This window comes from Pseudorca crassidens, chromosome 11 (assembly GCF_039906515.1).
Source record: "Pseudorca crassidens isolate mPseCra1 chromosome 11, mPseCra1.hap1, whole genome shotgun sequence".
NCBI classification, from domain to species: domain Eukaryota; kingdom Metazoa; phylum Chordata; class Mammalia; order Artiodactyla; family Delphinidae; genus Pseudorca; species Pseudorca crassidens.
Genome location: NC_090306.1, coordinates 20,175,230 through 20,202,424, shown reverse-complemented (window position 1 = coordinate 20,202,424; position 27,195 = coordinate 20,175,230). Strand labels below are relative to the sequence as shown.

General features: G+C 35.0%; 1 protein-coding gene across 13 annotated transcripts in view; it reads left to right on the top strand.

Moving 5' to 3' along the window:
* Positions 1-27,195, top strand: part of DNAI7 (dynein axonemal intermediate chain 7) — an 80,989-nt gene that overhangs the window by 7,399 nt on the left and 46,395 nt on the right. For 7 of the 13 annotated variants that reach the window (XR_010932292.1, XM_067695939.1, XM_067695930.1 and 4 more), the window contains 7 exons: positions 9,094-9,178; positions 11,665-11,756; positions 13,638-13,739; positions 14,585-14,722; positions 19,502-19,648; positions 22,824-22,927; positions 24,596-24,905. Coding sequence is in view for 12 of the 13 variants with exons in the window: in XM_067695939.1 (XP_067552040.1) it covers positions 9,094-9,178; positions 11,665-11,756; positions 13,638-13,739; positions 14,585-14,722; positions 19,502-19,648; positions 22,824-22,927; positions 24,596-24,905 (978 nt within the window). In the remaining variant the exon portion in view is untranslated. Of the gene's footprint in view, positions 1-9,093; positions 9,216-11,664; positions 11,757-13,637; positions 13,740-14,584; positions 14,723-16,607; positions 17,914-19,501; positions 19,649-22,823; positions 22,928-24,595; positions 24,906-27,195 lie in introns of those variants that run through there. The other 6 variants (XM_067695936.1, XM_067695935.1, XM_067695934.1 and 3 more) reach the window with 4 other exon arrangements.

Genomic DNA, 27,195 nt, shown 5'->3' with positions numbered 1-27,195 from the left:
AGGTCTATCCATTCTAAATCTTACTGTACTTCATTGCCCTAGAACCTGGGCTATGAAACTAAAGGACCTTTCAAAACACTCGTGTTGGCAAGGCTTTCTTTAATCAAGGCACTAATGACTTCTTGTTTTTGTCTGTCTTACAAGTAAGTGGTGAAATGTGGCATTTGAAATATTGAGATATTCTGAATGTCCTATATTTTGTAGTGTGGAGTGGTGGGACTGGTAATAATCTTTATTTAGTGACATTGCTTGTAAGATTGTCAAATGATGATGCAAAAAAAATGCTGTCACAGTGTAATTTATTGATAAAACATTCAGACTCCAAAAATAATAACATTAATATTTTTAGTGAAGAAAGATTAAGGGTATCAGTAAAAATGTAAATGAGCTTAATATTTTTACATAGACCTTAAAGTTGCCTTTGAAACTTCATTTAATTTAAATTAGTATTATTCATTGCAAAAGCTAGGAAATTGTACAAGACTACAGAAAAGGTTATAACACCTGGTACCCTATTAAAACACCCATCGCTGCATTTACATCAGTATGTTTTCTTCAGGAAACCACTGTACTTCGTAGAATGCATGAAATAGCAGAAGACATTGATTAGATTGTAGGGAAAAATGCCTTACAGACTGATTAATGCATAGATGAACTTGGAATACTTTGAACTGATTTTATTTGAATAGATTGAGACTGGTGCCCAAGTACCTCCAGGCATGGAACTGTAAAGAATGGGCAAAAAGGGGGCCCTAAAGCTCATATCTATACTTATATCCTATTTTAATTTAGGAATACCATATTCACAAAGAAGCTTTGGTTGCCTAAAATTTGAGTCCTGGTTTCTATGGAACATTCAGTGTTTACCCTAAAATATAAATGGTGTTAAGTTCAGGACATTAAATAATTGCATCTTTTAAAACAATGTGTGAGGAAATGGAACCAGCTTATACCTGGCTTATAATAAAAAAAAGAGATAGCTTATCATGAGGATGCATATTAACACATTTATTAGTATAGAAACATGAAGTCAAACTGTCTGTGATAGAAAATAAGTATGATATGTCCAGTTGGTTTAACTTTGAAGGCTGGGCTTTGCTAATTAGGTAAATTGACTTTTTTTTAATACTTCAAATGAGCAAAATCTATAGCTTTAAAGTTTTGATCAATTTAAAATCAAAGCAAGTGGTAAAATAAAATAATTTTTTCAAAATATTATTTTGATTTTCCCATTTCCAGTAATATTGGGCGTAAGATTTTTTGGATCAAACTTTCTGCTGAGGGCTTCCCTGGTGGCGCAGTGGTTGAGAGTCCGCCTGCCGATGCAGGGGACGCGGGTTCGTGCCTCGGTCCGGGAAGATCCCACGTGCCGTGGAGCGGCTGGGCCTGTGAGCCATGGCCGCTGAGCCTGCGCGTCCGGACCCTGTGCTCCGCAACGGGAGAGGCCACAACAGTGAGAGGCCCGCGTACCGTAAAAAAGGGGAAAAAAAAAACTTTCTGCTGAAAACAATAAATAATGCTGACTAAAATATATATGTATAGATCAAAACTTCCATCTTAAAGGAACTTAAGAGCTGATAAGGTAATAAGAAATTATCAGGAGAAAACCTAAATTAAGGAAGGAACCAAAGAAGTAATGGACACACTAAAACTCTTTTTCATGAGGGCATTTGCAGTACAGGGCAAAACTTGAACTTGTGGTTTTAACAGCAACAGTGGGAGCCAAAAACAGTGGAGTGATGTCTTCAATGTGCTGAGAGTAAATAACTGCCAACTTAGAATTCTGTATCAGCTCAAATAGTTTTCAAAAATAAAGGTGAAAGAAAAATATTTTCTCAGGTAAAAACTGGTTTTTCACCTGCTGCAAAACAGATTATATGCATAAGGTATAAAACAGTAATCCACATAATAACACGTGGGTTTAAAAAATAGATACATGAAAACAACACATAATATTCATCAGTTGATAAGTAGATAACAAGATGTGGTATATCCTTACAATGAAATATTTTTCAGCCATAAAATGGAAGTATTGATACATGCTATAGCATGGAAGAACCTTGAAAACATTGTTCTGACTGAATAAAGCGAATCACAAAAGATCACACATTGTATGATTCCAGTTATATGAAATGTCCAGAATAGGCAAATCTATAGATAAAGTAGATTAGTGGTTTCACAGAGCTGGGAGGTTGTGAGGAAATGGAAGGGGGTGCTGCTAATGGGTATGGGATTTCTTTTGGGGGGTGATGGAAATGTTCTGAAATTGATTATGGTGGTAGTTGTACAACTCTGAATACACTAAAAGCCATTGAATTCTGCACTGTAAATGGGTGAACTATATGGTATATAAGTTTTATCTCAGTAAAACTGTTTTAAAAAGATATATGACAGCAATAATGTATAATTTGGGTAGGGCAAGGATTAATTGAGTCAAGATGTTCTAAAGTCCCTGTACTGTTTGGTAGTATGGTAAATGTATTTATATATTAGGTACATAGGTTGACTTTCTAGGATAGCCACTAAAATGATATAAATAGAGTATATAACTTCCAAACCAGTAGAGGGAAAATAGTGCACTAACAAAAAAATAATCAATTGAAGATACCAAGAAATATGAAAAGAAGGCAAGACAAACCCAAAATCAAAAGGGAAAGATTGTCAGATTGGATAAAAAATAAAAGCTAACAATAATCTTTTTACAAATACCATCTAAAGAATAAAAATACAGAAGAGTTAAAGTAAGATGATGGAAAAAGGCATGCTATGCAAATAATAGAAAGATGAAAGTTGGTATAACTATATTAATATTAGACATGGTAGACTTTAAGACAAAAAGCACTTCTAGAAATAAAGAGGGTCATTTTGTGATGATAAAGTTTTGATTAACCAAGAAAATATAATTTTAAATCTGTATATACCTAATTATAATGCCTTGAAATATACATTGCACAGATTCAGAGAACTGTCAGGAGAAATAGACAAGTTCACAATCATAGTGGAAGATTTCTTCTTTCAGTAACTGATAGAAAAGCATTAAAAAAAATAAAACAGTAAGGACGTAAAGATTGGAACAACATGAACAAATCATTAGATTTGTTAGAATAAGAATTAGACATATTTAGAACATTGCACTCAACAACTAGAGAATTTTAAGCATATATATTTTTTATTCCAGAACTGGCAATGTACTGAGACATAAAACTATTCTCAAAGTTCAAAGAATTGAAACAATTCAGAGCATGTATTATAACCTCAATGAAATTAAGCTTAAAAGTCAAAGAAATAAATTATGAACAGGAAGATACAATATGCTGGGAATTAAAAAAAAAATTCTCAAGTGGGTCAAGATGGAAGTAAAAAGATAATTTTAACTCAGTAATAAGAAAAATACTTCAAAATTTGTGAATGTGTCTAAAGAAGTACTTAGAGGGAAATATGTAGCCCTAAATACTTTAGAAGATGAAAAATTAATGAAACTAAGCATCATTTTCAAGAAGTAAGAAAAAGAAACTCGAAGTAAGGAGGAGGAAGGAAATAATAAAGACAAATATAAAAATTAATAAAATAGAAAACATACAATAGAGAGGATTTATAACCTCCTATCTTTCAAGTCTTCACTCAAATGTTACCTTCTCCATGAGGCCCACCCTAAACACTGTATTTAAAATTGTAATTCATCCCTTCCCCAATGACCCCTGCAGTCTGGAGTCCCTTTGATTTCTCCCATAGCACTTTTCATCTTCTAAAATATTTTATAAATTATTTTACAATTTTGTTTATTGTACCACAGAGATATATTGTACAGCACAGGGAATATAGCCAGTATTTTATAGTAACTATAAATGGAGTATAATCATTAAAAATTGTGAATCACTATGTTGTATACCTGAAGCTTAATACTGTAAATCAACTAGTCCTCAATTTTAAACATTATTTTTAAATTGTTTGTTTATTGTTTTTGTCTTTCTCTTCCCATTGAATATAAGTTCATTAAGACAAGGATTTCTGTTTACTGATATATCTCAAATACCTATCATATATTAGACTCTCAGTATTTCTTAAAATAGTTGAATGAACAAATAGGCCACAATTTATTTCTCTGAAAATACTGATAAAATTGACAATTTTCTGGTAAATTTTATCAAAAAGAACAAATAGCATAAATAATCAATACAGGCATTCCTTATTTTATCGTGCCTTGCTTTATTGCACTTCACAGATATGGCATTGTTTACAAATTGAAGGTTTGTGTTGAGCAAGTCTATCTGTGCCATTTTTCCAATAGCATTTGCTCACTTCGTGTCTCTGTGTCACATTTTGGTAATCCTTGCAATATTTCAAACCCTATGACTTGCTAAAGGCTCAGATGATATTTAGCAATTTTTAGCAATAAAGTATTTTTAAATTAAGGTGTGTATATTTTTTTAGACACAGTGCTATTGTACACTTAATAGACTACAGTATAGTGTAAACATAACTTTTATATGCACTGGGAAACCAAAAAATTTATGACTTGCAGTATTCCACCACTTTACTGTGGTGGTCTGGAATCAAACCCACAGTATCTCCAAGGTATGCCTGTATTAGGCATGAAAAGAGAGACATGACTTTAACAATAAATGACATAATTTGAACAGCTTTATATGCCAATAAATTAGAAAATTTAGATGAATTAGACAAATAGGAAAAAAAACCTTCTCACACTGTTTCTTGAAGAAGTAGAAAACCTGAATAATCTTATAATCATTTAAGAAATTATATCAGTGGTTAAAATTTTTTCCCAGAAAGAAAATTCTAGGTCTGTAAGTCTTTGTTAGCTAGTTCTTCATTCAAAGATAAATTATTTCACTTTTATACAAATCCTTCTAGAGCATGAAAAAAGAGGAAACATTTCTAATTAATTTTGAGTTACCTGGGTAGCCTGAGAATAGCATGAGAAAGGAAAATTGAAGCCCATTCATGAACGTAAATACAAAATGTCTAAACAAAATGTTAGCAAGCTCACTTGGAAGTATATAGAATAATAATAAATTATGACCCAATTCAGCTTATTCCAGGGAGGCAGAATTGGTTTAACGTAAGAAATTAAATGAATACAATTAGATGGAGTTAAAAATTCAGTTACTATGTCTTACCATTTAATAGCTTAAAGGGCACCTCTTTAGCGTGATAGAAGTATCTATATTTTAAATAAACAAAAAACTGCCAGAGAAGGAAACTACTGAAATTAACAAATATTGACTAGGATAATGATTATGAGAGTATAAATTGGAATAATTACTTTAGAAAACTCAGCTTCAACAACATTGAAAATGCACATACCCACCAGTTTTACTTCTAGGTATACATTGTAGAGAAATTCTTGTATGGACACCAGGATACATACACTCAAAGGTTTATAGCAGCATTATTCATGATAGTAAACTAGAAACCATCCAATGTCAATCAGTAGAAGAATGGATAAATAAATTAATGAGTTACTATTCAGCAGTGAAAATATACAGGTACTGCTATATCCCCCCCTTGGGTGAATCTTACAAACCATAATTTGTATCTAAAGAAGTAAATCACACAAAAGGACAAGTAGGATTGTATTATCCTACTTATAGGAAATATCTAGAGTAGTCAAACTCATAAAGACAAAAAGTAGGATGGTGATTGATAGGGGCTGGGTTGGGGGCAGAAGGGGAATTAATGTGTAATGTGTAATGGATACAGAGTTTCGGTTTGGGATGATGAAAAAGTTCTGGAGATGGGTGGAGGTTATGGTTGTACAACAATATGAATGTACTTAATGCCACTGACCTGCACACTAAAAAACGCTTAAAATGGTAAATTATACGTTATGTATATTTTATGACAATAAGTAAATAAGTAAATTACAATTGTATCCATAAAGTATAATTGGATTTATGAAGAAATTCAAAGGTAAGAAAACTATTGTTTAGGAATATATACATATGTAATAAAACTTTAAAGAAAAACAAGAAGGACATTACAAATATCAGTGATTATCTCTAGGAGTAATTTTTTTGGTAAGTCAATATAATTTTTGGCATATGTTGTGGAAAGAATTCAAATAACTACACGATACAGCTGTAACAAACCTATTCCCATCGGCTTTGTAATATAAACGAAATTTTTCATTTCTTATAGCTATAAAAGTTAAAATAGAATCTGTCTGAATCCTTGTTTCATTCAGCAATAGCTAACATTTATCCCTGGATCATGAACTGACCAGGAAAACGAAAAAACCCAACAATCTCATCATAAGGCGCATATCTAGTAAAATTTTACTTTTTATGTTTTAATATTTACCTATCAAAATTTGTAATATAAAATGTTGCTTTGTTCAGTTGTCTACCGAAAATAATTATAAAATTAACTCAATCCAGAGCAAAATTTATACTGCTTAGAAACTTAGAGTCAAGGAAATTAAAAACTTCATACATATTTTTATAACATAAATATGATAGGAAGATCAACAAAAGTTGTTCAGGTGTATTACACTAGGATAAGATTCTGTGGGGGAAGTGGAATGGAAATATGAATTCAAAGAGAAAAGGATTAAAATTTTTATTAAAGAAAAGTTTGTTCATATTTTTTTATTTGATATTGGCCGTCAAATCACTATAGTATGTATCGATAGATCCATTGGATATATTTTAAATAGTGATGGATATATTTAAAGGAGTGATGTAAAAGTTTTCTTTTATATATGATATACTAGAAAGTACAACATTTGAAGTTATTTAAACTTGTGGTAAAAAGTTTTCAATGTCAACGTAAAAATGTGTGAAGGGGGTACATAGCTTTTCAAAATCCTTTTAGGGACTATATGAACAAATAGTTTTTAAAGTTACTAATCAACTACGTCTGAGGAGGAGAAACCAGAAAAGAAGTCTAAGAAGGAGGGAAGAAGCAAAATCAGATAGTACCAACCTGAAGGCCTAATGAAGAAAATATTTCAAGATGGAAGAAGAAAACTTTGTCAAATGATGATAACAGATGAGTAAAATGAGGGCTGAAAATTGGCCATTGTCATCGGAAACATGGCCATCTTAAGGTTCCATGACAAGAGAGGTTTCAATGGAACAATAAAAATGAAAGCCTGATTAGAATGGGGCATGCAGAAAATGGGGACGTGAAAGCAGTGGGCAACTCCTTTTAGGCAGTCTAATATAAAGGGTAACAGCATTGGAGCAAAAGAGGAAGAGGGATGTGAAATCCAGGGAGGGAGAGATCTATGAATAACAAGAGGTGTTAATTACAGGACCCAAGTCTTATATAGGCAATAAGGGATAGGATCTAGTGTAAAAGTGGTGGATTCAGACTTAAATAGCAGAAGGTACATCCAGTTCATCCAGTGTAACAGGAAGGGAGACAAAGGTAGAGGTAAATTAAAAGATCTGGTGTGTAAAGTAGAGTATTCTTAGAAGTTTCTAGTGATGTAAAGTCAACAGCTGAGAGTAAGAAAGAGGAGAGGATTTTGGAAGAGTGAAGAGAATGAAATAGCAATAGGAATGCCATATGGTGCTTAGAGCCTGTTTAAAATGTGTGCTCACAACTTTGAGCTCATGTAGTTTTCTCTGGCAAGGTCCAGCTGCTCCTATTGCTAGCTCAGAATAAGTGGAGAGTTGGGTTTAACTAGAACTAGGAATTTGCCCGCTGAGCTTCTCAGAGGGAGAGGAAAATAGAGGAGGCAGAGATATATAAGTTAGTGATTATGTGATGAACTGTGAAATCTAACCAGGGTAAGGAAGAAGTGACAGTATGTGGGGGTTGATGAACGGTGAAAAAGTGATAGGGCTAATGTATTGGAGACTCCAGTGGAGCATCCTGCAGTAGGTGAGCCAAAAAGAGCAGGTGGTCATCCAAGAGTCTATGTATCCCTAGGATTAACCACTCAATTGATTCCTAAATTTAGATGGTGCACTTCTCTTTCCATACTCTCCCGTAGGGAAAATGGAAGGGAGGCGGTCATCACCAAGATAGTTCTCAAATCTGTATTCTGTGGCCCTGATCTCTTGGCTACATCTCAGTTCTTCAGTTTCAAAGCCTGCAAGCATTGCCTGGATTCTCCACCAGCACTTCATACTAATTAAATTTCTCTAAACAGTTTCTCTTTCAAGTTTGCATCTTCTGGACTAATATTCTTCTTTTTTGATTCTTCTCTGACTGCTTCCTCTCCATGACTCCAATTTTAATCATTATCAAATAAGTTAGCTTATAAAATATTTATTGGATCCATCCCCCATCTGCATTTCCATTGTCATGACTTTATTAATTATTGTTAATAGTAGCCAAAATGTATAATCTTTACAATCATTTTGTCCCCTAACACCAGGTTTGTTTTCCAGATAATAGCCACAGACCTGGAAAACTTTTAGGGGGTTTCCCATTCTTTTAGCACAATGTCCAATCTCTACAGCATAGGCTCCAACCTTCTTTTCCATTCTCATGTCCATCATTACCTCTTCTTGGGGTTTTCCTAGGGCCTATCCAGTGCTCTCCCAACTCCATATCTTATGCCTGCCTTTCCCCCTTGGAGTATCTTCCTCTCATATCTGAATGTTAAAATCTTTTGGGCACAAACTTTAATACTCGATACCCTATAAAAATTTTACTTGATCCCAGCTGTTGAAAACAATTTGGCCTTACTCCAAACTTGCAAAATAACTCTATATCTGTTAGTCATAAAAATATCTTTAATTTTTATAGACATGTAGCAGTGTTAAAGATATTTTTACATGTTTTATTTTAATCCTTACAAAAATGAAATGGGGTTTTATTTAGCACCACTTTAAAGATGTGAAAACTGAAAATGAGAGAATTAACTTGTATATACTTGTCACTGTCACTCTTGCCTTTGAATAATTTATATGTTAATTTTCCTACTTGTTTCCATACTTTGTCCTCAAGGCACTGAGTCAAGGCTTTGCACTTAATAGGCAGTCTTATTTGAATGAGTAGAAGACTGGATTCATGAAAGTAAAAGTGTTTTTCATAATTGCTAGTTGAGGGATATGTGTTTTTAAGTAATTTGAGTACATGTGAATAACCTTTTTAAAAATTGTGGCCTTTATTAAGTCTGGCAGTAAGAAAAAGAGAATCACCAAAGCCGACCAGTTGAAGCAGCTACAAGAGGAGGAGGAGAGACGACAAAAGGAGGAAGGTATAAAACACACAGTGGTAACTATTGTCACATGCAGGTAATACTAACAATAGGTTTGTATTTCTGTCATCCAGTCAGTACTTTTTAAAAACAATTTTCAAAATTTTTAATTTTTTGAATTTAATGTTTTATAATAGCTATTTACTATTTAAAGGGTACCCAGAAATTTCTGTTAGTACACGCCAATCATTTTCAGATATATCTTGAAGGAGAGTTGCCAGTTAAAATACAGGATGCCCAGTTAAATTTGAATTTCAGACAAACAGTGGATAATTTGGGATAATTTGCCTCATGCAATGTTTAGAATATACTTGAACCAAAAAAAAGAGTCCATTGTTTATCTGAAATTCAAATTCATCTGAGCATCCTATATTTTTACTTACTAAATATGGCAACCCTGTCTTAATTAAATTAAGTATAAGATGTTTATACTTATTGATTAAATTGGCATTGGTACTGATTGTGCAGTAAGAATTCTGAAACTCAAATTAAATAGCAAAAAATTAATGAAAATTTGGTCATTTAAAATAATAAAAAGTCACTTTAAAAATCTGAATAGTTTATAAAAATAGAACTACCATATGACCCAGCAATCCCACTACTGGGCATATACCCTGAGAAAACCATAATTCAAAAAGAGTCATGTACCACAATGTTCATTGCAGCAGTATTTACAGTAGCCAGGACATGGAAGCAACCTAAGTGTTCATCGATAGATGAACGGATAAAGATGTGGCACATATATACAATGGAATGTTACTCAGCCATAAAAAGAAACGAAATTGAGCTATTTGTTGTAAGGTGGATGGACCTAGAGTCTGTCATACAGAGTGAAGTAAGTCAGAAGGAGAAAACAAATACCATATGCTAACACATGTATATGGAATCTAAAAAAAAAAAATGGTTCTGATGAACCAAGGGGCAGGACAGGAATAAAGACACAGACGTAGAGAATGGACTTGAGGACACGGGGAGGGGAAATGGTAAGCTGGGATGAAGTGAGAGAGTAATATTGACATATATACACTACCAAATGTAAAATAGATAGCTAGTGGGAAGCAGCTGCATAGCAGAGAGATCAGCTCAGTGCTTTGTCATGACCTAGAGGCGTGGAATAGGGAGGGTGGGAGGGAGATGCAGGAGGGAGGGGATATGGGGATATATGTGTATGTATAAGTGATTCACTTTGTTATAAAGCAGAAACTAACAACACTGTAAAGCAATTATATTCCAATAAAGATGTTAAAAAAAATCTGAATATTTCAGATGGTTGTAGCTTTTAGCATGAAGAACATTTGTTGATTCAGATTCAGGTTTTAAATGTCTGTTCTTAGTTTCCATGTTGATTTTTTAATGTATAATCATATAAATCTTTTTTAGGTGACTCATGATAATAATACAGTATCAGGATCTACATCTTGGGGAATGTTTTATTATATTGGGTTAAACTCATATTCTTCAACATATATTTCATATTTTGTTTTTTAATAGTGAAAGCAAGGGAAGATTAAGATAGTTACTTCTGGGCTTCCCTGGTGGCGCAGTGGTTGACAGTCTGCCTGCCGATGCAGGGGACACGGGTTCGTGCCCTTGTCCGGGAAGATCCCACATGCCGCGGAGTGGCTGGGCCCGTGAGCCATGGCCGTTGAGCCTGCGCGTCCGGAGCCTCTGCTCCACAACGGGAGAGGCCACAACAGTGAGAGGCCCACATACCGCAAAAAAAAAAAAAAAAAAAGATAGTTACTTCCGATAATGTAGATGTCACAAGATTATGGAAATCTTCTGAAGATTTTACCTCTTAATTACCCATGATAGATTTGTCATTTTTCATTGATTAAAATCATTATTGGATTGCTATAAACTTTTTGGAGAAGAGAAATATCATCGTGAGCCAGAAATTTTGAGTCATGTTACTTTTTTTTTTTTAATTTATTTTTATTTATTTATTTTTGGCTGAGTTAGGTCTTCGTTGCTGTGCACAGGCTTTCTCTAGTTGCGGAGAGCGGGGCCTGCTCTTTGTGGCAGTGCGCAGGCTTTTCATTGCAGTGGCTTCTCTTGTTGCGGAGCACAGGCTCTAGGCACACAGGCTTCAGTAGTTGTGGCACGCGGGCTCAGCAGTTGTGGCATGCAGGCTCAGTAGTTGTGCCTTGCGGGCTCTAGAGCGCAGGCTCAGTAGTTGTGGTGCATGGGCTTAGTTACTCCAGGGCATGTGGAATCTTCCTGGACCAGGGCTTGAACCCGTGTCACCTGTATTGGCAGGCGGATTCTTAACCACTGCGCCACCAGGGAAGTCCGAGAGTCATGTTACTTTTTTGAAAGAAATCTAGCAGTTTTATTTCTACCACACAGTAAAGGTTGTGACTTCTATCAAATATTCCACCATTACTACATCTTAAATATTTGAAATAATTTTAAGTGCTTAAAAACGGACTAAAAAAAAAAAAGAATAAAACAGACTAAAAATTTCTTTTGTTGTTGTTCTTTAGAGGAAGCCCGTGTGAAATACGAAAAAGAAGAAATGGAAAGACTTGAAATACAACGAGCTGAGAAAGAAAAATTGAGAAAACTTGAAGCAAAAGTAAATAAACATTAATGCTGTTATTACTGAAGACAAACTATGTGGCTATCAGATCTGTTTGGCCATTTAACGTCATTCTCCCCCATAGGTACCAGTAATATTTAGGCCTATCTGAACTGGTTTAATTCATTTTATCCTACCATAAAGTTATGGTGGGTATATTATTACCCACATTTCACAGATCAGGAAATTGGTGAATAGAGAGATTAAGCAGCTAATAAATTTCAGAGCCAGGACTTAGACAGAAGTAGTCTTGCTTCAGAGCCCATGCTTGTAACCATTAAGTTATTATTCTCAATCTGTTGTATAGATAATTAAATAGGGACCAAAAAATGTTCAAATTCTACCTCTCCTTTTAAAATTTCACTTGTCTTTTTCACCAGAATTTTTCGTTATTGAATCAGTAGTTCTGTGATATTTTAATCTCAGGACAAAACCTCATTACTATTAAAAAGTGAAGATCCTCAAGAAGTTTTTGTTTATGTTTATCAATATTTACTATATTAGAAATTAAAACAGAAACTTAAAAACATCTATTATATTAATAGTGATTAAACATTGTTAAACATAAACATGAATAAAAAAATACATTAACATATTTTAAAAACAATTACAGTATATATATATATTTATTGAAGTATAATTGACATTTAAAATTATATTGGTTTTAGGTGTACAAAATAATGATTCGATAGTTGTATATATTGTGAAATGATCCCACAATAAGTCTAGTTAACATCCATCACCACACTTATATATATATATTTTTTAATTAGGGAAATAAGTGGCATTGTTTATATTTTTTAAATCTCTTTAATCTCTGACTTAACAGAAGACAACTGGATCTCATACCTACTTCATCATCCCATCTGTTACAATGTGTTGTTTTGACTGAAGTATGTGAAGAAAATCTGGCCTCACACAGATAGGTAGTTGGAAAAAGCAGGAATGTTGTAACAGCCTTTCAGATAATTGTGGATATTCTTCTCCACGCATGATTTTGCAACATCATGCATTGATTGCTTGGAAAAAATTGGTTCACTGAATTATTTGCTTCCAAATGTTGACACATTTTTATCATTCATTATCCCCCCCCCCAAAAAAAAATCACATACATTAGTATCATCTCCAGTCAAATCAGAAAAGTTTTTAAGGATTGGGAAACTGTCAGGCTCCCTAGTGGTGGATATAGGTTTTCTAAAATTCAAATTTTTATTTGAAAGGTTGAATTTTATCACTGGCAACAAATACTTTGGGTTGTTTCCTGAAAGTGACATGCTCAGTTCATTTATTTTTGACAGAATGTCTGCCAGAATACTCAAATAGTTGCATAGATGTTTATTTCTGAAGATAGCATTGTCCTTCGTTATGTAGCAGAAGTGCTCTATGCATACTTCCCATTTTGTCACACGGAGTATTAAAAAGACATATACTTAAGGTTTGACATCTAATAAAATTAATAAATTTCACTTCTTCATCAGATCATTCTTATGTGAAACTGACTGCTGTCACCCCTCTCCCCCGAAGAATATGACCACTAGTATAGCTTATGCCTTGATTTGCGCTAAGGCGCCAGCAGTTTTACACCATCTTGCAAATGTGTACACTGCAAAAAAAGCAAATAAAGTCTTAGTATTATTATTAAAATAGATTTGACCTCACAGATCCTGAAAAAGTTTGGGGGACCCACCAGGAGTCTGCAGATCACACTTCGCATACCACTGTTCCACATGAAAACTTTTGGAAATATCAGTTACATTTAAACTGATTGTAGTATTCATCCTAAAATTAAATACTTGTCAAGTAAATTTTAGGTGCTACTTATGAAACACAGAGCTGAAATTAAAGAAGATATCAATGTTATCTATCCCTATGAAACAGGATCTAGAAAGAAGAAATGGAGAGCTTGAAGAACTTTATTTATTAGAGGCATGTTTTCCTGAAGCAGAGAAATTGAAACGAGGCAGTAGATTGCTTTCTCAGGTAAGACTGATTTTATTTATTTAGCTAATACTTTTGTACCACAAGAGGGAGTTATAATCCAATATCTGTTTAAATAACAAGAAACTTTAAATTTGTCTATAAAAAAATCTCTAATCTGACAAATCTCTCTCATATTGCTTGTAGCAAAGTAAATTCATATAGCTCTGTAGAAATCTATTTGTCAGTAATAAGATCCTTGAAATTTTTATATCCTTTTACTCTGATTTAATTTGGGGGAATATATACTGAGGAAATTATCCTAAATTAAAATATTAAAAGTTTGAGCCTAAGGCAATCTAGTGTTGCTCAAAACAGTGTAACTTTGGAAACAATGTAGATGATTATCAGGATAAAAAGGAAAAACTGTAATAATATGGCAAAAGATTATAGTATAATTTAAAGCAAAAAAACTGTAAGTACAATATGATTACAAATGTAGAATTTGCATAGACTACAAAATGAATGGAAGGACTAATACTAAAATGACGGTGGCAGTTAAGAATTAGTAGTCATTTGAGAAGTAGAAATTAGCTCAAGTGTTGGCTTTTGTACCTACAGGAGCTATATGATTAGGGAGGAAAGCAGAACTAAATCAACTCATAAATACTTTTTTAAAAATAAAAATATGACAATAAATAGAATTTCTATTTATTTGAAATATTGAGGCTTTTAAATTATTTTGATGAAGAGGAATTTGGTTATTTTAGAGATATCTCAAGTAACTGAAGTCATAATATGGTTTTTGCCTAATATGGAAAACAAGGTTATAAGCTTCAAAAAAGAAGTAATTTAATCTTTGGTTGAATTTTCATCAGTGTGAACCTTCAAACATTTTTATTCCACAGTGGAAACATTACATTCAATGTGATGGGAGTCCTGATCCTTCAATATCCCAAGAAATTAATACTTTTATTAGCTTGTGGAAAGAGGAAACCAATGAGACTTTTGAGGCAGTGACTGCGAAGAGTAAACTAGTGCTAAATGTAAGTATTTAAGTATTATTCTGTAATTTTAGATTATGTAAATTACAATTGTCTGATATTGACTCTAAAACTAGAAATAAATTAAATAAAGTATTTTTCAGTTAATAACACTACTACTTCCTTGGCTGTGGAGAAACATATTTGCTCATCTTTTTGTTTTCCTTTTTATTTTTGCCACTCCTAAAAACCTCTTGCCACCTTAGGTAAGATCAGCCTAACATAAATTTGAAATAGTAACTGTATGTATATCTAATTCAAGAAAATATCAAGTTGCATCCATTTATGTAGATAACTCAAGTGCAAAAATGTATGATTTTATCCTCAGCCAGAATTGTGCACTATTCAGTGATTCACTACACATATTTTTTTTAATGTTAACTATGAGCCAGGCACCTCTTTTAAGCACTGGAAGTACAAAGATGAATAAGAATATCCTACCTTCTGTTTCTGCAAATAGAATGGATAGGCTAACCTGAGGAGCTACCACATTACAAATGCACTTAAAAATGCTAGGGAAAAAAATTTAACGACATTTAAATCCATTGCCTAGCTCAAAAGAAGGCAAAGGAGAATCTTGGAGACCATAAAACAATTCAGAAAAGTGGGCAAGTCTCAAAGTCAGTGGCCTCCCAGAGAGTGTCTATTTGTTAACCCCTGGTGGCTCAGCACTGGTTTAAAGGGAAATCAGGAGGCAAAGCCTAGGGTACAAGGAAGGTAGCAAGTTGGATCAGAGACTCTTTTTTGGCTGGGAGCCTCAAAAAGGTAATATGGATAAATAGGGGAAAACCTGCTTTGCAAAGGGAGATGATAAGAGCTTGAGTGGCTCACGTTTAGCTTAATGAAGGGAAAACAAAAACGTCTCTACTGAGAATTCTTAATAGTGAGTGAGTCAGGAGTTAGATTGAAGAATTTATCAGAATAGAGCACAGAGAGATAAAGAGATGAAAAATACCAAAGAGTAGTTAACAGACATGTATGATGGAGCAAAAAGGACTAAATGTATATTGACAAGGAGTACCAGAAGGAGACAGAGAGATATAGAAGACGGAGGGAGAGACAATATTCAAAGAGATAGTGGCTGACGATTTTCCAGAATCCTCAGAAACCCAACAAATCCCAAGTTAGGATACAAAGAAAGGAATCCACACTTAGACACACCTACATAATATTAGAAACTAGAAGGAATTCACTCCTCTTGGTCCTTTTATCCTCTAATGCTTTTTGTTTCCATTTCTGCCATGTTGTGCTTCTTGTCACTGTGGTTTACTTCTTCTCCATGTTGCTATAAAATGGAATAACTCCAGACTGTTAAGGTCATAACTTGCTCGCCTAATTTAATCTGGAAAACAAGCTTATGAGATTCATTTTACATATGAAGAAACGGGTTGTGACTTGCTTACGGTCCCCTATGAGACCTTAGATGGGCATTACTCTGACTTTCCAAAGACTCCAAAGAGCCTCCCATGAAGTATTTGGATGCTAATGGATTCATCATACAGTATTCTTGCCATTGCATATTCTCTCTCCCAGGGAGGCTGCCATAGCGTGATGCTGGTCCAGGAATCTGCTGCACTTTGAATAGCAGGAAGGCAGCAGGAAGTAGTACTAAAGTTCACCAGTGATGAGCTGGATGTGACACCTTCCTGTTATGAATGTGGGATACAGAAGCAGAAGTAATGAATAGTAGGGAAGATGAGAAAAGGATAAGTGAAACAAAACAGGAGATAGATGAGTAGAGTAATCAATAATAATAGGAAACTAAAGCAGGAAGCCACAAGACGAACAGAAAGAATTGGATAGCAGTGATCGCATGGTAAACACCAAGTTCCAAATTATCAAATGTATTTATTTGACAAACTCTTATATAATATTTACTATGCCAGGCTTTCTCAGCCTGGTTCAGTTTATTCATGTTGTTGCTGAATCCCCCCCAATAACCCTGTGAGGTATGCACCGTTATCCCCATTTTACAAACAAAGAAGGCAAGGCACCAGAGATGTTAAATAACTTGCCCCAAATCACACCACTGGTAAGAGGTGGCAAGGATGGAAGCCCAGCTTTCTGGCTTGAGCCCATACTACTCAGCTGTCTCTCTTAATTTAGAAATTTTCTGTATGTTATCTATGTCAGTGTTCAAAATTAAATTTTGCTATTAGTTGTTCCTTGATCATGCTGTACATTAATTTCTCCCAACACTCTAAATATCTCTCCACTTTCTTCCTGTTTGTGTGATTTCTGAGAAGTTGGATATAATTCTTAACTTTGTTCCTCTAAAGGTAAGGTGTTTTTTTCCCTTTAGCTGCTGTCAGTTTTTCTTTATCTTTGATTTTCTGTATTTTGAAAATGGTATGCTTAAATAGGGTTTTTTTTGGCATTTATCTTGCTTGGTGTTCTCTGAGCTTCCTGGATCTGTGGTTTGGTGTCTGACATTAGTTTGGGGGAAATTCTCAGTCATTATTATTTCAAATATTTCTTCTGTTCCTTTCTCTTTCTTTTCCTTCTGGTATTTCCATATGTGTATGCTTCCTTTTTTTTGTAGTTGTCCCAAGGTCCTTGGATATTCTGTTCTGTTTTTTTAAGTCCTTGTTCTTTTTGCTTTTTGGTCTTTTGAGGATTCTATTGATAAATCCTCTTGCTCAGAGATTCCTTTCTCAGCTGTGTCCAGTTAAGGAGTAAGTCTTTCAAAGGCATTCTTCATTTCTGTTTCAGTGTTTACAATCCCTAGCATTTCTTTTTGGTTCTTTCTTAGGATTTCCATCTCTCTGCTTTACATCACCCATCTATTCTTGCATGCTGAATACTTTATCCATTAGAGCCCTTAGCATATTAAAAACAGGTGTTTTAAATTCCTGGTTTGATCATTATAATATCCTGCCATGTCTGGTTCTGATGTTTGCTCTGTCTCTTCAAATTGTGGTTTTTACCTTTTGGTATGCCTTGTAATTTTTTCTTGATAGCCAGACATGATGTACTGGGTAAAAAGAACTGCTGTAAATAAGCCTTTAGTAATGTGGTGGTGAGGCAGGTTGGGAGAGGGGAAGAGTTCTGTAGTCCTGTGATTAGGTCTGTCTTTAAGTAAGCCTATGCCTCTGGTTGGTGAACTTCACAAGCGTTTTTAATTTTTCTTATCCCGTCTTAGGTGAGAGGGAATGGCTAGAGCCAGCTGGAGTTGGGTATTTCCTTTCCCCCAGGTGAGTTAGGCTCTGATAAAATTCCAGCAGGTTAGACTCTAGTTAATTAATTTCCCCTGAGATCAAGCCTTGTTAAGAACAGAGCGCTCTGTCCTATTTCAAAATGCTTCCTTTCCCCCTCCTCCTGCCAGAAGCGGGAGGGAATTTCTTTCCCCCATATTTATTGTGGGGACCTGGTTGAGCTCCTGCAGGTAAGTCTCATAATACTATGGGCTCTCACCCTCCCATGACTTCATCCTCCGGGAGGATTTTTTTTTTTAACTTATTTTTATTTATTTTTGGCTGTGTTGGGTCTTTGTTACTGTGCATGGGCTTTCTGTAGTTGCAGCAAGCGGGGCCTACTCTTCGTTGTGGTGCGCGGGCTTCTCACAGCGGTGGCTTCTCTTGTTGCAGAGCTCTAGGCACACGGGCTTCAGCAGTTGTGGCACATGGGCTCAGTAGTTGTGGCACATGGACTTAGTTGCTCTGTGGCATGTGGGATCTTCCCGGACCAGGGCTTGAACCCGTGTCCTGTGCATTGGCAGGCAGATTCTTAACCACTGCACCACCAGGGAAGCCCCCCACCCCGGGATTTTGTAACTCTCAGAATTGTCCACCCTGAGTTCCCAGCAATTCATTGTTTACAGTTTGGGTTTACAGACCTAGCACTGGTTCCTGCAGTGATTTCTGCTCCTGACACTCTGCTCTGATAAACCGACTCCCTGTGTTCACCTGTAGGGCTCTCCAATCTTGGGGACAGGGATTTGCTCTGTGTCCTCCCCTCTTTTATGGATCAAAGAATAGTGGTTGGTTTTTCAGTCTGTTCAGCTTTTCACTTGTTAGGATTGAGTGGCGTCGTCCAAGCTCCTTACTGGTGGAACCAGGTTGCCTTAGTTTCCTCGTCTATAATATAGGCACAATAAACAGTACCTACCTTATAGAGTTATGATGAGGATGAAATGGATTAAAACATTTAAAGCATTTAGAACAGTTCCTGGCAAATAGTAAGCATTCAGTAAATGTTAGTAATTCTCCTCCTCTTCCTCTTTCTCCTCACTCTCCTCATCATCATCATATTGTTATTGTTTCTATTGTTCCACAGTCTTAAGTAGTGACAAGCTGTGCCTCCTCTATCAGCTTGCTAATGACAGCTCTGTTACACATAGTATAGAATTCTTTTTTTTTTTTTTTTTTTTTTGCGGTACGCGGGCCTCTCACTGTTGCAGCCTCTCCCCTTGCGGAGCACAGGCTCCGGACGCGCAGGCTCAGCAGCCATGGCTCACGGGCCCAGCCGCTCCGTGGCATGTGGGATCTTCCCGGACTGGGGCATGAACCCATGTCCCCTGCATCGGCAGGGGGACTCTCAACCACTGCGCCACCAGGGAAGCCCTAGAATTCTTATAGTGGAGTTTTGGGAGGAAATATTTTATTTTTCCAGAATCTTAAATAATAGAATAAATACAGGAAAGTATTTTTATATGTTTTACTGGTGATGTGTTCCTCAATTCAAAAGTGATAAAACGTCCCCCATTTCACTTTTTCTTTGTGTGTCAGATTACTTTCATCGTAAATTTTTACTTTATATTTTTACTTATACTTTTACTTATAGTTAATTGAGAAATTGAAGTTAATTTTATTGGAAACTCCATCATATGATTTGCAAGAGAAAAATATAATACAGTACCAAGGATCAATTCTAGAACTGCAAGAGCTCCTTCATCTTAAGTTTAACATAGCCACAGAAATACTTCTCAGAGTAAGTGTGATATTTTGCTTTATATGTTATTATTGACTTTTGTAAGAGTTAAGATTTTATATTATATAATTTTTAAACTCCAGTGTCCTTTATTTTTTTGAAGATTTAAAAGGTTATGGAAAAGTCAGTAGAACAATTTAAGGCACATGTATTTATCCAGATTTAACAACTGTGAATATTTTATTTTTAAAGAAATGAAACATTATCAGTGTAGCTAAAGTCTAGATTTTTTTCTCATACTTGCTAAAGTTTACCAGGACAATTATGAAAATAAATTCACAAAACCTTGTATGTTAGCTATACACTCTAGATAAATCAGTTGACACAAGATTACAATTACTGGTAGTCACTCTATTTTTCCCAAATATCTTAGCACTAATGATAATATTCAGATAATCATAGAGCCATTGTTATACCTAAGAAAATTAATAATAATTCCATAATGTATTCCAATATCCAGTCCACATTTAAATTTTCCCTAATATTCCATGAATATCTTCTATAGCTGTTTCTGTTTTGTTTTGTTTTTTAAATCAGAAAACAGTGTAAGGTCACACCTTGCTTTTGGCTATTTTCTCTCTTGGTTTCTTTTGGTCTAGAACACAATCACCTTTATAGGCTTGGCAGAATATGTTCTAATTATACAAAGAACTGTAAAGAAGGCTTATTGTTAAGTTTATTCTTGGCAGTAATAGTCATATTATAATTTTGCAGCTATTTTTATCTATATTGTAAGAAAAAGCCAGTAAGGAAATGTATTATAATTATTAGTAATCAAGATTTTTATTCTAAGAGAAAAAAGATATATAGAAGAAAAGAAGATTGGAAAAAAATACCGTAATGTTAAATTTGTAATGGAAGTATCAGTATGAAACAGATTTCTTTTTATTCCATAAAAAGGAACCAGGTCTAATTGTGGTAAATGGCTGATTCGAGTTTGGGGCAGGGAAAGTGAAAGATAAGGTTGTTATTGAAAGATGAGTTTGAGTTGTCTTGTGCTAGAAAACAAGTAAATACTCAAAGACTAATGGAGTAGTAGCCAAAGAGACAGAACTAGCTTAAAGAAGCTCCCACTGATCAACTTGGGGATAATTTGAATATCAGAAATAATAATGACTATAATTGATTATAGCAGGCATCCCCAACCCCTGGGTCGAGGACTGGTACTGGTCCGTGGCCTGTTAGGAACAGGGCCACACAGAAGGAGGTAAGTGGTGCGTGAGCGAGCGAAGCTTCATCTGCCGCTCCCCATTGCTTCCCATCGCTCACATTACCGCCTGAACCATTCTCCACCACCACCCCAGTCCGTGGAGAAATTGTCTTCCATGAAACTGGTCCCTGGTGCCAACAAGGTTGGGGACCTCTGGATTATAGAACCTTGAATAAAATAAAAATTCATGAGTCTATAGTGATATTCCAAAATGGAAAGGGGAAAGTGGAGTGGCGGGTAGAGAGAACAGTTCTTTACAGAAGAATACCACCTGATGAATGTGGAAGGAATGATCAGTAAGATAATAACCATTTTTCAATCCCCAATGTAATAATTGGTAAGGATCATCAGTGGCTACCTCAATAAGTAGGCGAAAAGTTTAGGAACACATTATTCTCATAGTGCCAAAGTATTAGACCACAGATTACTTACTGACTAGGATAAATGTACTTTGCAAGGGGAGGTGGGGGTAGTCACCACATTAACTAAGTGATCAAGTCCACATTGTTGACAGTATACATCATATGCCTCCTGATAGCATGCAGTGTGAGGAACACAACGTTACCTGTTGTGCCTTCTTGCCGAAAATTGTTCATCTAATCTGATTAAACCTACCTAGACCTAACTTCCGGTGTACAAAAAATAAAGGGAATAGAGGAGCAAGTTAAACCATGAGGAAACAGCTAGATAAATTCACAATGTGGAACAGTTCTTCAAGGCAATTATCCTGGGCACTTCAAAAAGTTAATGTCACAGAAAAAAAAAAGTGTGGGAAAACAATCACTTTTATTTCTTTTTTTTTTTCTTTTCTTTTTTTTCTTTTTTGGCCACACTGGCACAGCTTGCAGGATCTTAGTTCCCCAACCAGGGATCAAACCTGTGCCTCGTGAAATGGAAGTATAGAGTCCTAACCCCTGGACCACCAGGGAATTCCCAGAACAATCACTTAAAAAAAAAAGAAAAGCAATAAATTCAACTCCCAGTACATTTAAATTTTTACATTATAGGAACCAAATACATATTGACTTATTTAAGCCCTTTGAAAGAGCTAATATCTTAAGCAGTAGGCATCAAGCTATGTTAGTCTTTATAAAAGAATTCTTAAGAACATCCTTAAATTGTGTGTTTAATGTTGATTATCAAGTATTGGACTAGTAAAACACAAAACTCATCTGGATATTTTGTTTTCTAAACTTGGTATGTTCAGAAATAGGCTAACTTTTACAGTAGCATAATCTACATTTTAATAAGGTAAGGATAAAGAAGCATGTATATAGTTAAAATGAAAAGTCACAAATAATGTTAAAATTGAAAAGGGTAACCTAAGAGTAATCCACAAGTGCTACCTGGGAATACAGGAGCAATTCAATCCTTAGACACCGTAAGAGAAACTGAGTAGTAAATGGGGAGCACATTTAATTGAGTAAATATGTTTTTGTTGTTTAGAGAATTTTTAAAAACAATTCTTTGTTATTTTGATTGAACCTTATTTTTACCCAAATTTCTCTTTTATTTTTTTCAAGGTTTCTTTTTTAATTATTATTTACTTTTTGGCTGCGCTGGGTCTTTGTTGCTGTGCGTGGACTTCCTCTAGTTGCGGCGAGTGGGGGCTACTCTTTGTTGCAGTGCGCTAGGCTTCTCATTGCGGTGGCTTCTCTTGTTGAGGAGCACCGGCTCTAGGCACGCGGACTTCAGTAGGTGTGGCTCGCGAGCTGTAGAATGCAGGCTCAGTAGTTGTGGCTCACAGGCTTAGTTGCTCTTCGGCGTGTGGGATCTTCCCAGAACAGGGATCAAACCTGTGTCCCCTGCATTGGCAGGCGGATTCTTAACCACTGCGCCACCAGGGAAGTCCCCAAATTACTCTTTTAATATTGAAGGGAATCCAACACCTAAGTGATGAAGTAACTTATCTAAATTGCGTAATGAGGCCTCTAATCTTAATAATGTTTTCTTTTTCTCTTACAGCAAGCTAGTACTTTAGCAGATCTGGACAGTGGAAACATGGAAAAAGTCATTCGAGATGAAAATGTTACTGTATATGTATGGGCAAACCTCAAGAAGAATCCAAGGTATTCCCATGGGTGATACTATAGGTCTGAAGACATTATATAGTCACATGACCAAGCAGATGCCTGTTGCATTACAGCATGGCATACTTACAAAAACCCATGTTAGAAAGTCAGCCACCTGGGGTTTGACTCAGAGACCTGCCATTTATCTTAGGCAAGTTATTTAGCCTTGTTATGCCTCAGTATATCAACAGTAAAATGATTATATCACTTAACTTAATAGGATTGGGCTGAGGATTAAATGTTAACACATGTAAAGGTCATACATACTGTGGTGTCTAGTACAAATATACACTGACTAAATATCAGGGTCTTCCTCTTCTTTTCACCCACTTAACCTCCCTCCCCACCAAAAAGTAGAAGTGGTAGGTGCTCTCTACATGGCAATCTGAAACTTTTGAAAGATTTATCTTTTGTGAACTGTTAATGCTTTCAAAAAAGAATACTTTTCATATTTATTATTTTTTAAATAATTTAAGTGATGTTTCCCTGATTGTTTTCAACAAAGTAATATCATTCTGAGGAATGATAGAGATAATGATAAATTCACGATCACTTGGTTGCTGCTTTATCTCAAACATTTCAAAATAATTGAGTTAGTATGGCAGCAAGTTTTAGGAAAAAATGATCTGAATAAAAGTTAGGAGGCCTAGGTTCTGGTCCCAACTCTGAAAAGACTAGTCCTATGACAGTGGAAAGTATTGGATTTTATTTCTGATATTTAGTAAAAGTAAGGAAAAAAGTATTTTCCAAGTTACATTTGCTACAAAATACTCTGTGGTTTAAATCAGAGTCAATATATTAATATAACCTTTTTCATTATAAAATATGTTATATCCAGAAGGATGAAGGAAATTATATAATTTTAAAAGAAGAAAAGTAAAATGAATATCCCTGTATTAACTACCCAGGCTTAAGAAGAGAATTAGATGGTATCTTTTACTAAGATAAGGAATACTGGAAGCAGAACAAGTTTTGTTTTACTTTGATGGTGATGTTGAGAGAGCAGGGGGTGGTCAGTATGATGAGCTCAGTGTCGGACTTGTTGAGTTTGAAGTATCTATGACACATCAAAGTGCAACTGTCTGAAAGCATTGAGAGAAATCTGAGTTGGAGACATATTTTGCAGAGTCATACAGATTGATAGTTCTTAACTTTTGGGGAGTCATAGACTCTTATGAACTTTATTACATATGCTCACACATATGTAAGGGCATTTTTGGACCTTTTAAAGTTCATTCAGGGATGCTTCTTCCCCTAGGAAACATAGAACTCATGTTAAACACTCCTGATAATATAAATAATAATTGAAGTCATAGAAATAATAATATCCAGAGAGGGTATGTAGAGCGAGAAGAAAGAAGGGCTCGGGATGGAGAGTCAAGTAACATCAACGTTTAAGGGATGCTTAGGAAGGAGACCATACAAAGGAAACAGAGAAGGAGCTGCCAGAGATGGAGGAGAAGAGTATAGAGTCATGGATCCCAAGAGACAGTTTTGAGAAGGTAACATGAGCAACTGGATCCAAATGCTGCAAAGAAAGCAAGTATGGGTCAGGACTCAAAACTGTGGTGAAATTAAAGTGGAGAGAAATACTGCTTAGGTATAAGCTTACAACAGACATAGAATTTTCTAAAGCCTCATCCTTTTTGTTAAATTAATTAACAGGTACAGAAGTATCAGATTCTCTGAGACACAAACCGGATTTGAAATTCCAAGGATATTAGCAACATCTGACATTGCTCTGCGACTCCTACATACTCGCTATGATCATGTTACGCCATTAGGCCCTGTTCCAACAGCATCACAAGAACACACTTCCACGGTAACTTACTTTGGCAAAGACGAAGTTAAGAGTGTAGAAGCAGCAGTCAGCAAAGATGTCCAAGAAGAGTATAAAGAACAAGAAAATGAGTCTAACTCAGTTCATGAGGAAGAAACAAAAGTTGACGAACAAGGTGGTATTGAAGGACAAACGGTAGGACACTTATTTTTTTTAAATAAGAATTTAATTGCATTTTTTTAATTTTAATTTTTTTGGCTGTGCCATGCAGCATGTGGGATCTTAGTTCCCCAACCAGAGATCGAACCTGTGCCCCCTGCAGTGGAAGCGTGGAGTCCTAACCACTGGACCGCCAGGGAATTCCCTAAGACACTTTAAATGTACATTTTTTCTTCATGTAACAGGTGTTATAGGTTCCCTTGATGCATTCTCAAGATTTTTTCCTAAACAGCTAGAAACCGAAAGCTACTTTCTTGCCAGTGGCTCAGTTTTGTGTATGTGTGTGTTTTTCTTGCCTTCTATTCATAGTCACTATTCATAGTTGAGCCTGTTGCTTCCACATCCTAAAGTTGAGGACAGAAATTGCTAATTTTTATTTTAGGTTCACTCCCGAAAAGCTTTGAAGCAATTTAATTTGTGAGTATTTATTATATTTCAAACTCACTTAGGGAACTTGTGATAAATACTTTCACAAACTGAAGGATTATCTTACATTACTCTTACTTCCTCAGCTTTTGGTTTTGTAAGAAAGAATTATATGAAGTAAAAACTGATATTTTTTAAACTGTTATACTCTCTTAAAATTTGACATCTTTTAAAAAAAATTGGACATCTTTAGATATAATATGTTGAGCAATTTAATAATCATATTCTATTAGTTAGTTTCTGTTCTTTTTTTCTTTCTATTTCAAGGATTTTCCAGGTACTTACTTATTAAGGTAGAATAAATTGTCCCTTTAGAATTTAGTAATACTTTCTCAGAACTGAGCAGCTTTTTGTTTGGCCATGGACAATCTGCATTTTAGGAAGGACCAGGTTTTCCTACAAGTACTTAAGATATGAAGTGTACTGGTTTATTGGTTTGTTTTCTTTAAACACAGGTGAGGGTTAAGAATTAAGTTGAATACAAATTTGAAATCAGAATAAGGATTATTAGATATTCTTAGAACATATTTAATTGAAAAATTTCATTTGATTCCACCAGAATCAAAACTTACAATGATTCTACAGCAATATAAAAAATGGATAAGACATGATGGTCAGTACAAAGAACAGTATTTAGAGTATGATTACAATGATGAAAAAATTAAAAAGGCATAAGGAGAGGAGAACCCAGTAACCTGTATATAGCTGATATTTCACAGAGGTGGGAAATAAGTGATTGGTTCTTCTTTAAAAATTTGTCACTTTTAAAGGAATGTTTTTTGAGCAATCTGGTAGCTTTTATAATGAAAAAATTCATTTTCCCTCTCAGGTAACGTGGTAGCATTACTAGAGTTCAACAATATTTCCAGTTTTCTCCCCTTTCCTGGACAGGAAGGGAAGAATCACGCTGCTCGCCCCCTTGAAATTAGGGGTGACCATGTGACTTGCTTTAGCTAGTAAGATGTGAGTGGAAGTGACACACTGATTTCTAAGAGGGGGGAAACAAAGAATGAGTAAATGGGTGCTGGATGTTACATTATTTAAATGTTCAGTAGAAAATAAAATGAAGACCCATAAACTTACAATAAAATTTGGCGTGATTTGTGACTGAAAATTCATGAAAACAAAGAACAAATTAAAAACTATCAAAATTGTCGTATGAAAAGAGTATCTAAAAATGTTTGGTCTTGATCTGATAAAAATATTGAATAACTTCTGCTCCTCAAGTTCCTTGATCATATTTTATGAAAAACCCATCAACAGTTTACCTAAGAATTTGACATTACTAACTTAAAAGTTATGAAACAATAATTAGAAAACATATAATTTGAAATATTACTTGAATTTAGATGGCTAAAGCAATTCTTCCTTATACATGTATGTCTCAGTTAAAGCAGCCTTATGCAGCAATGACTCATTATAGTTCTGTGTATAAACTACCAAAAATAGTTTTATATTAAATATATCATCATATGAATTCACTATAATACCAAACAGTGCAGTTATATATTTTTCTCCAGGTCTGTCATCTATTAGAGTAAGAAGTCATTTCCTTTACTCTCAGCTGGTGAGCTCAAAGTTACCAGGCTAAGCTTTCCTCAGTTAAATGACCCTTTCCAATGTGTTTAACTATATCTATTTTTTTTTCTATTATTCTTTAATGTTTTATTGAACCATTTCCATTTATAATGATGACTGCAGGTATACCAATGCTAATGTTGATAATGCCACAAAAGTACATCAAGGAAAAGCATTCTACTGGATGGTAATGCATATTTTATGGAATACTGAAGCTTTTCTCAAATAAGTAGCCTAAAGATTAGACAATTAGTAATATAGC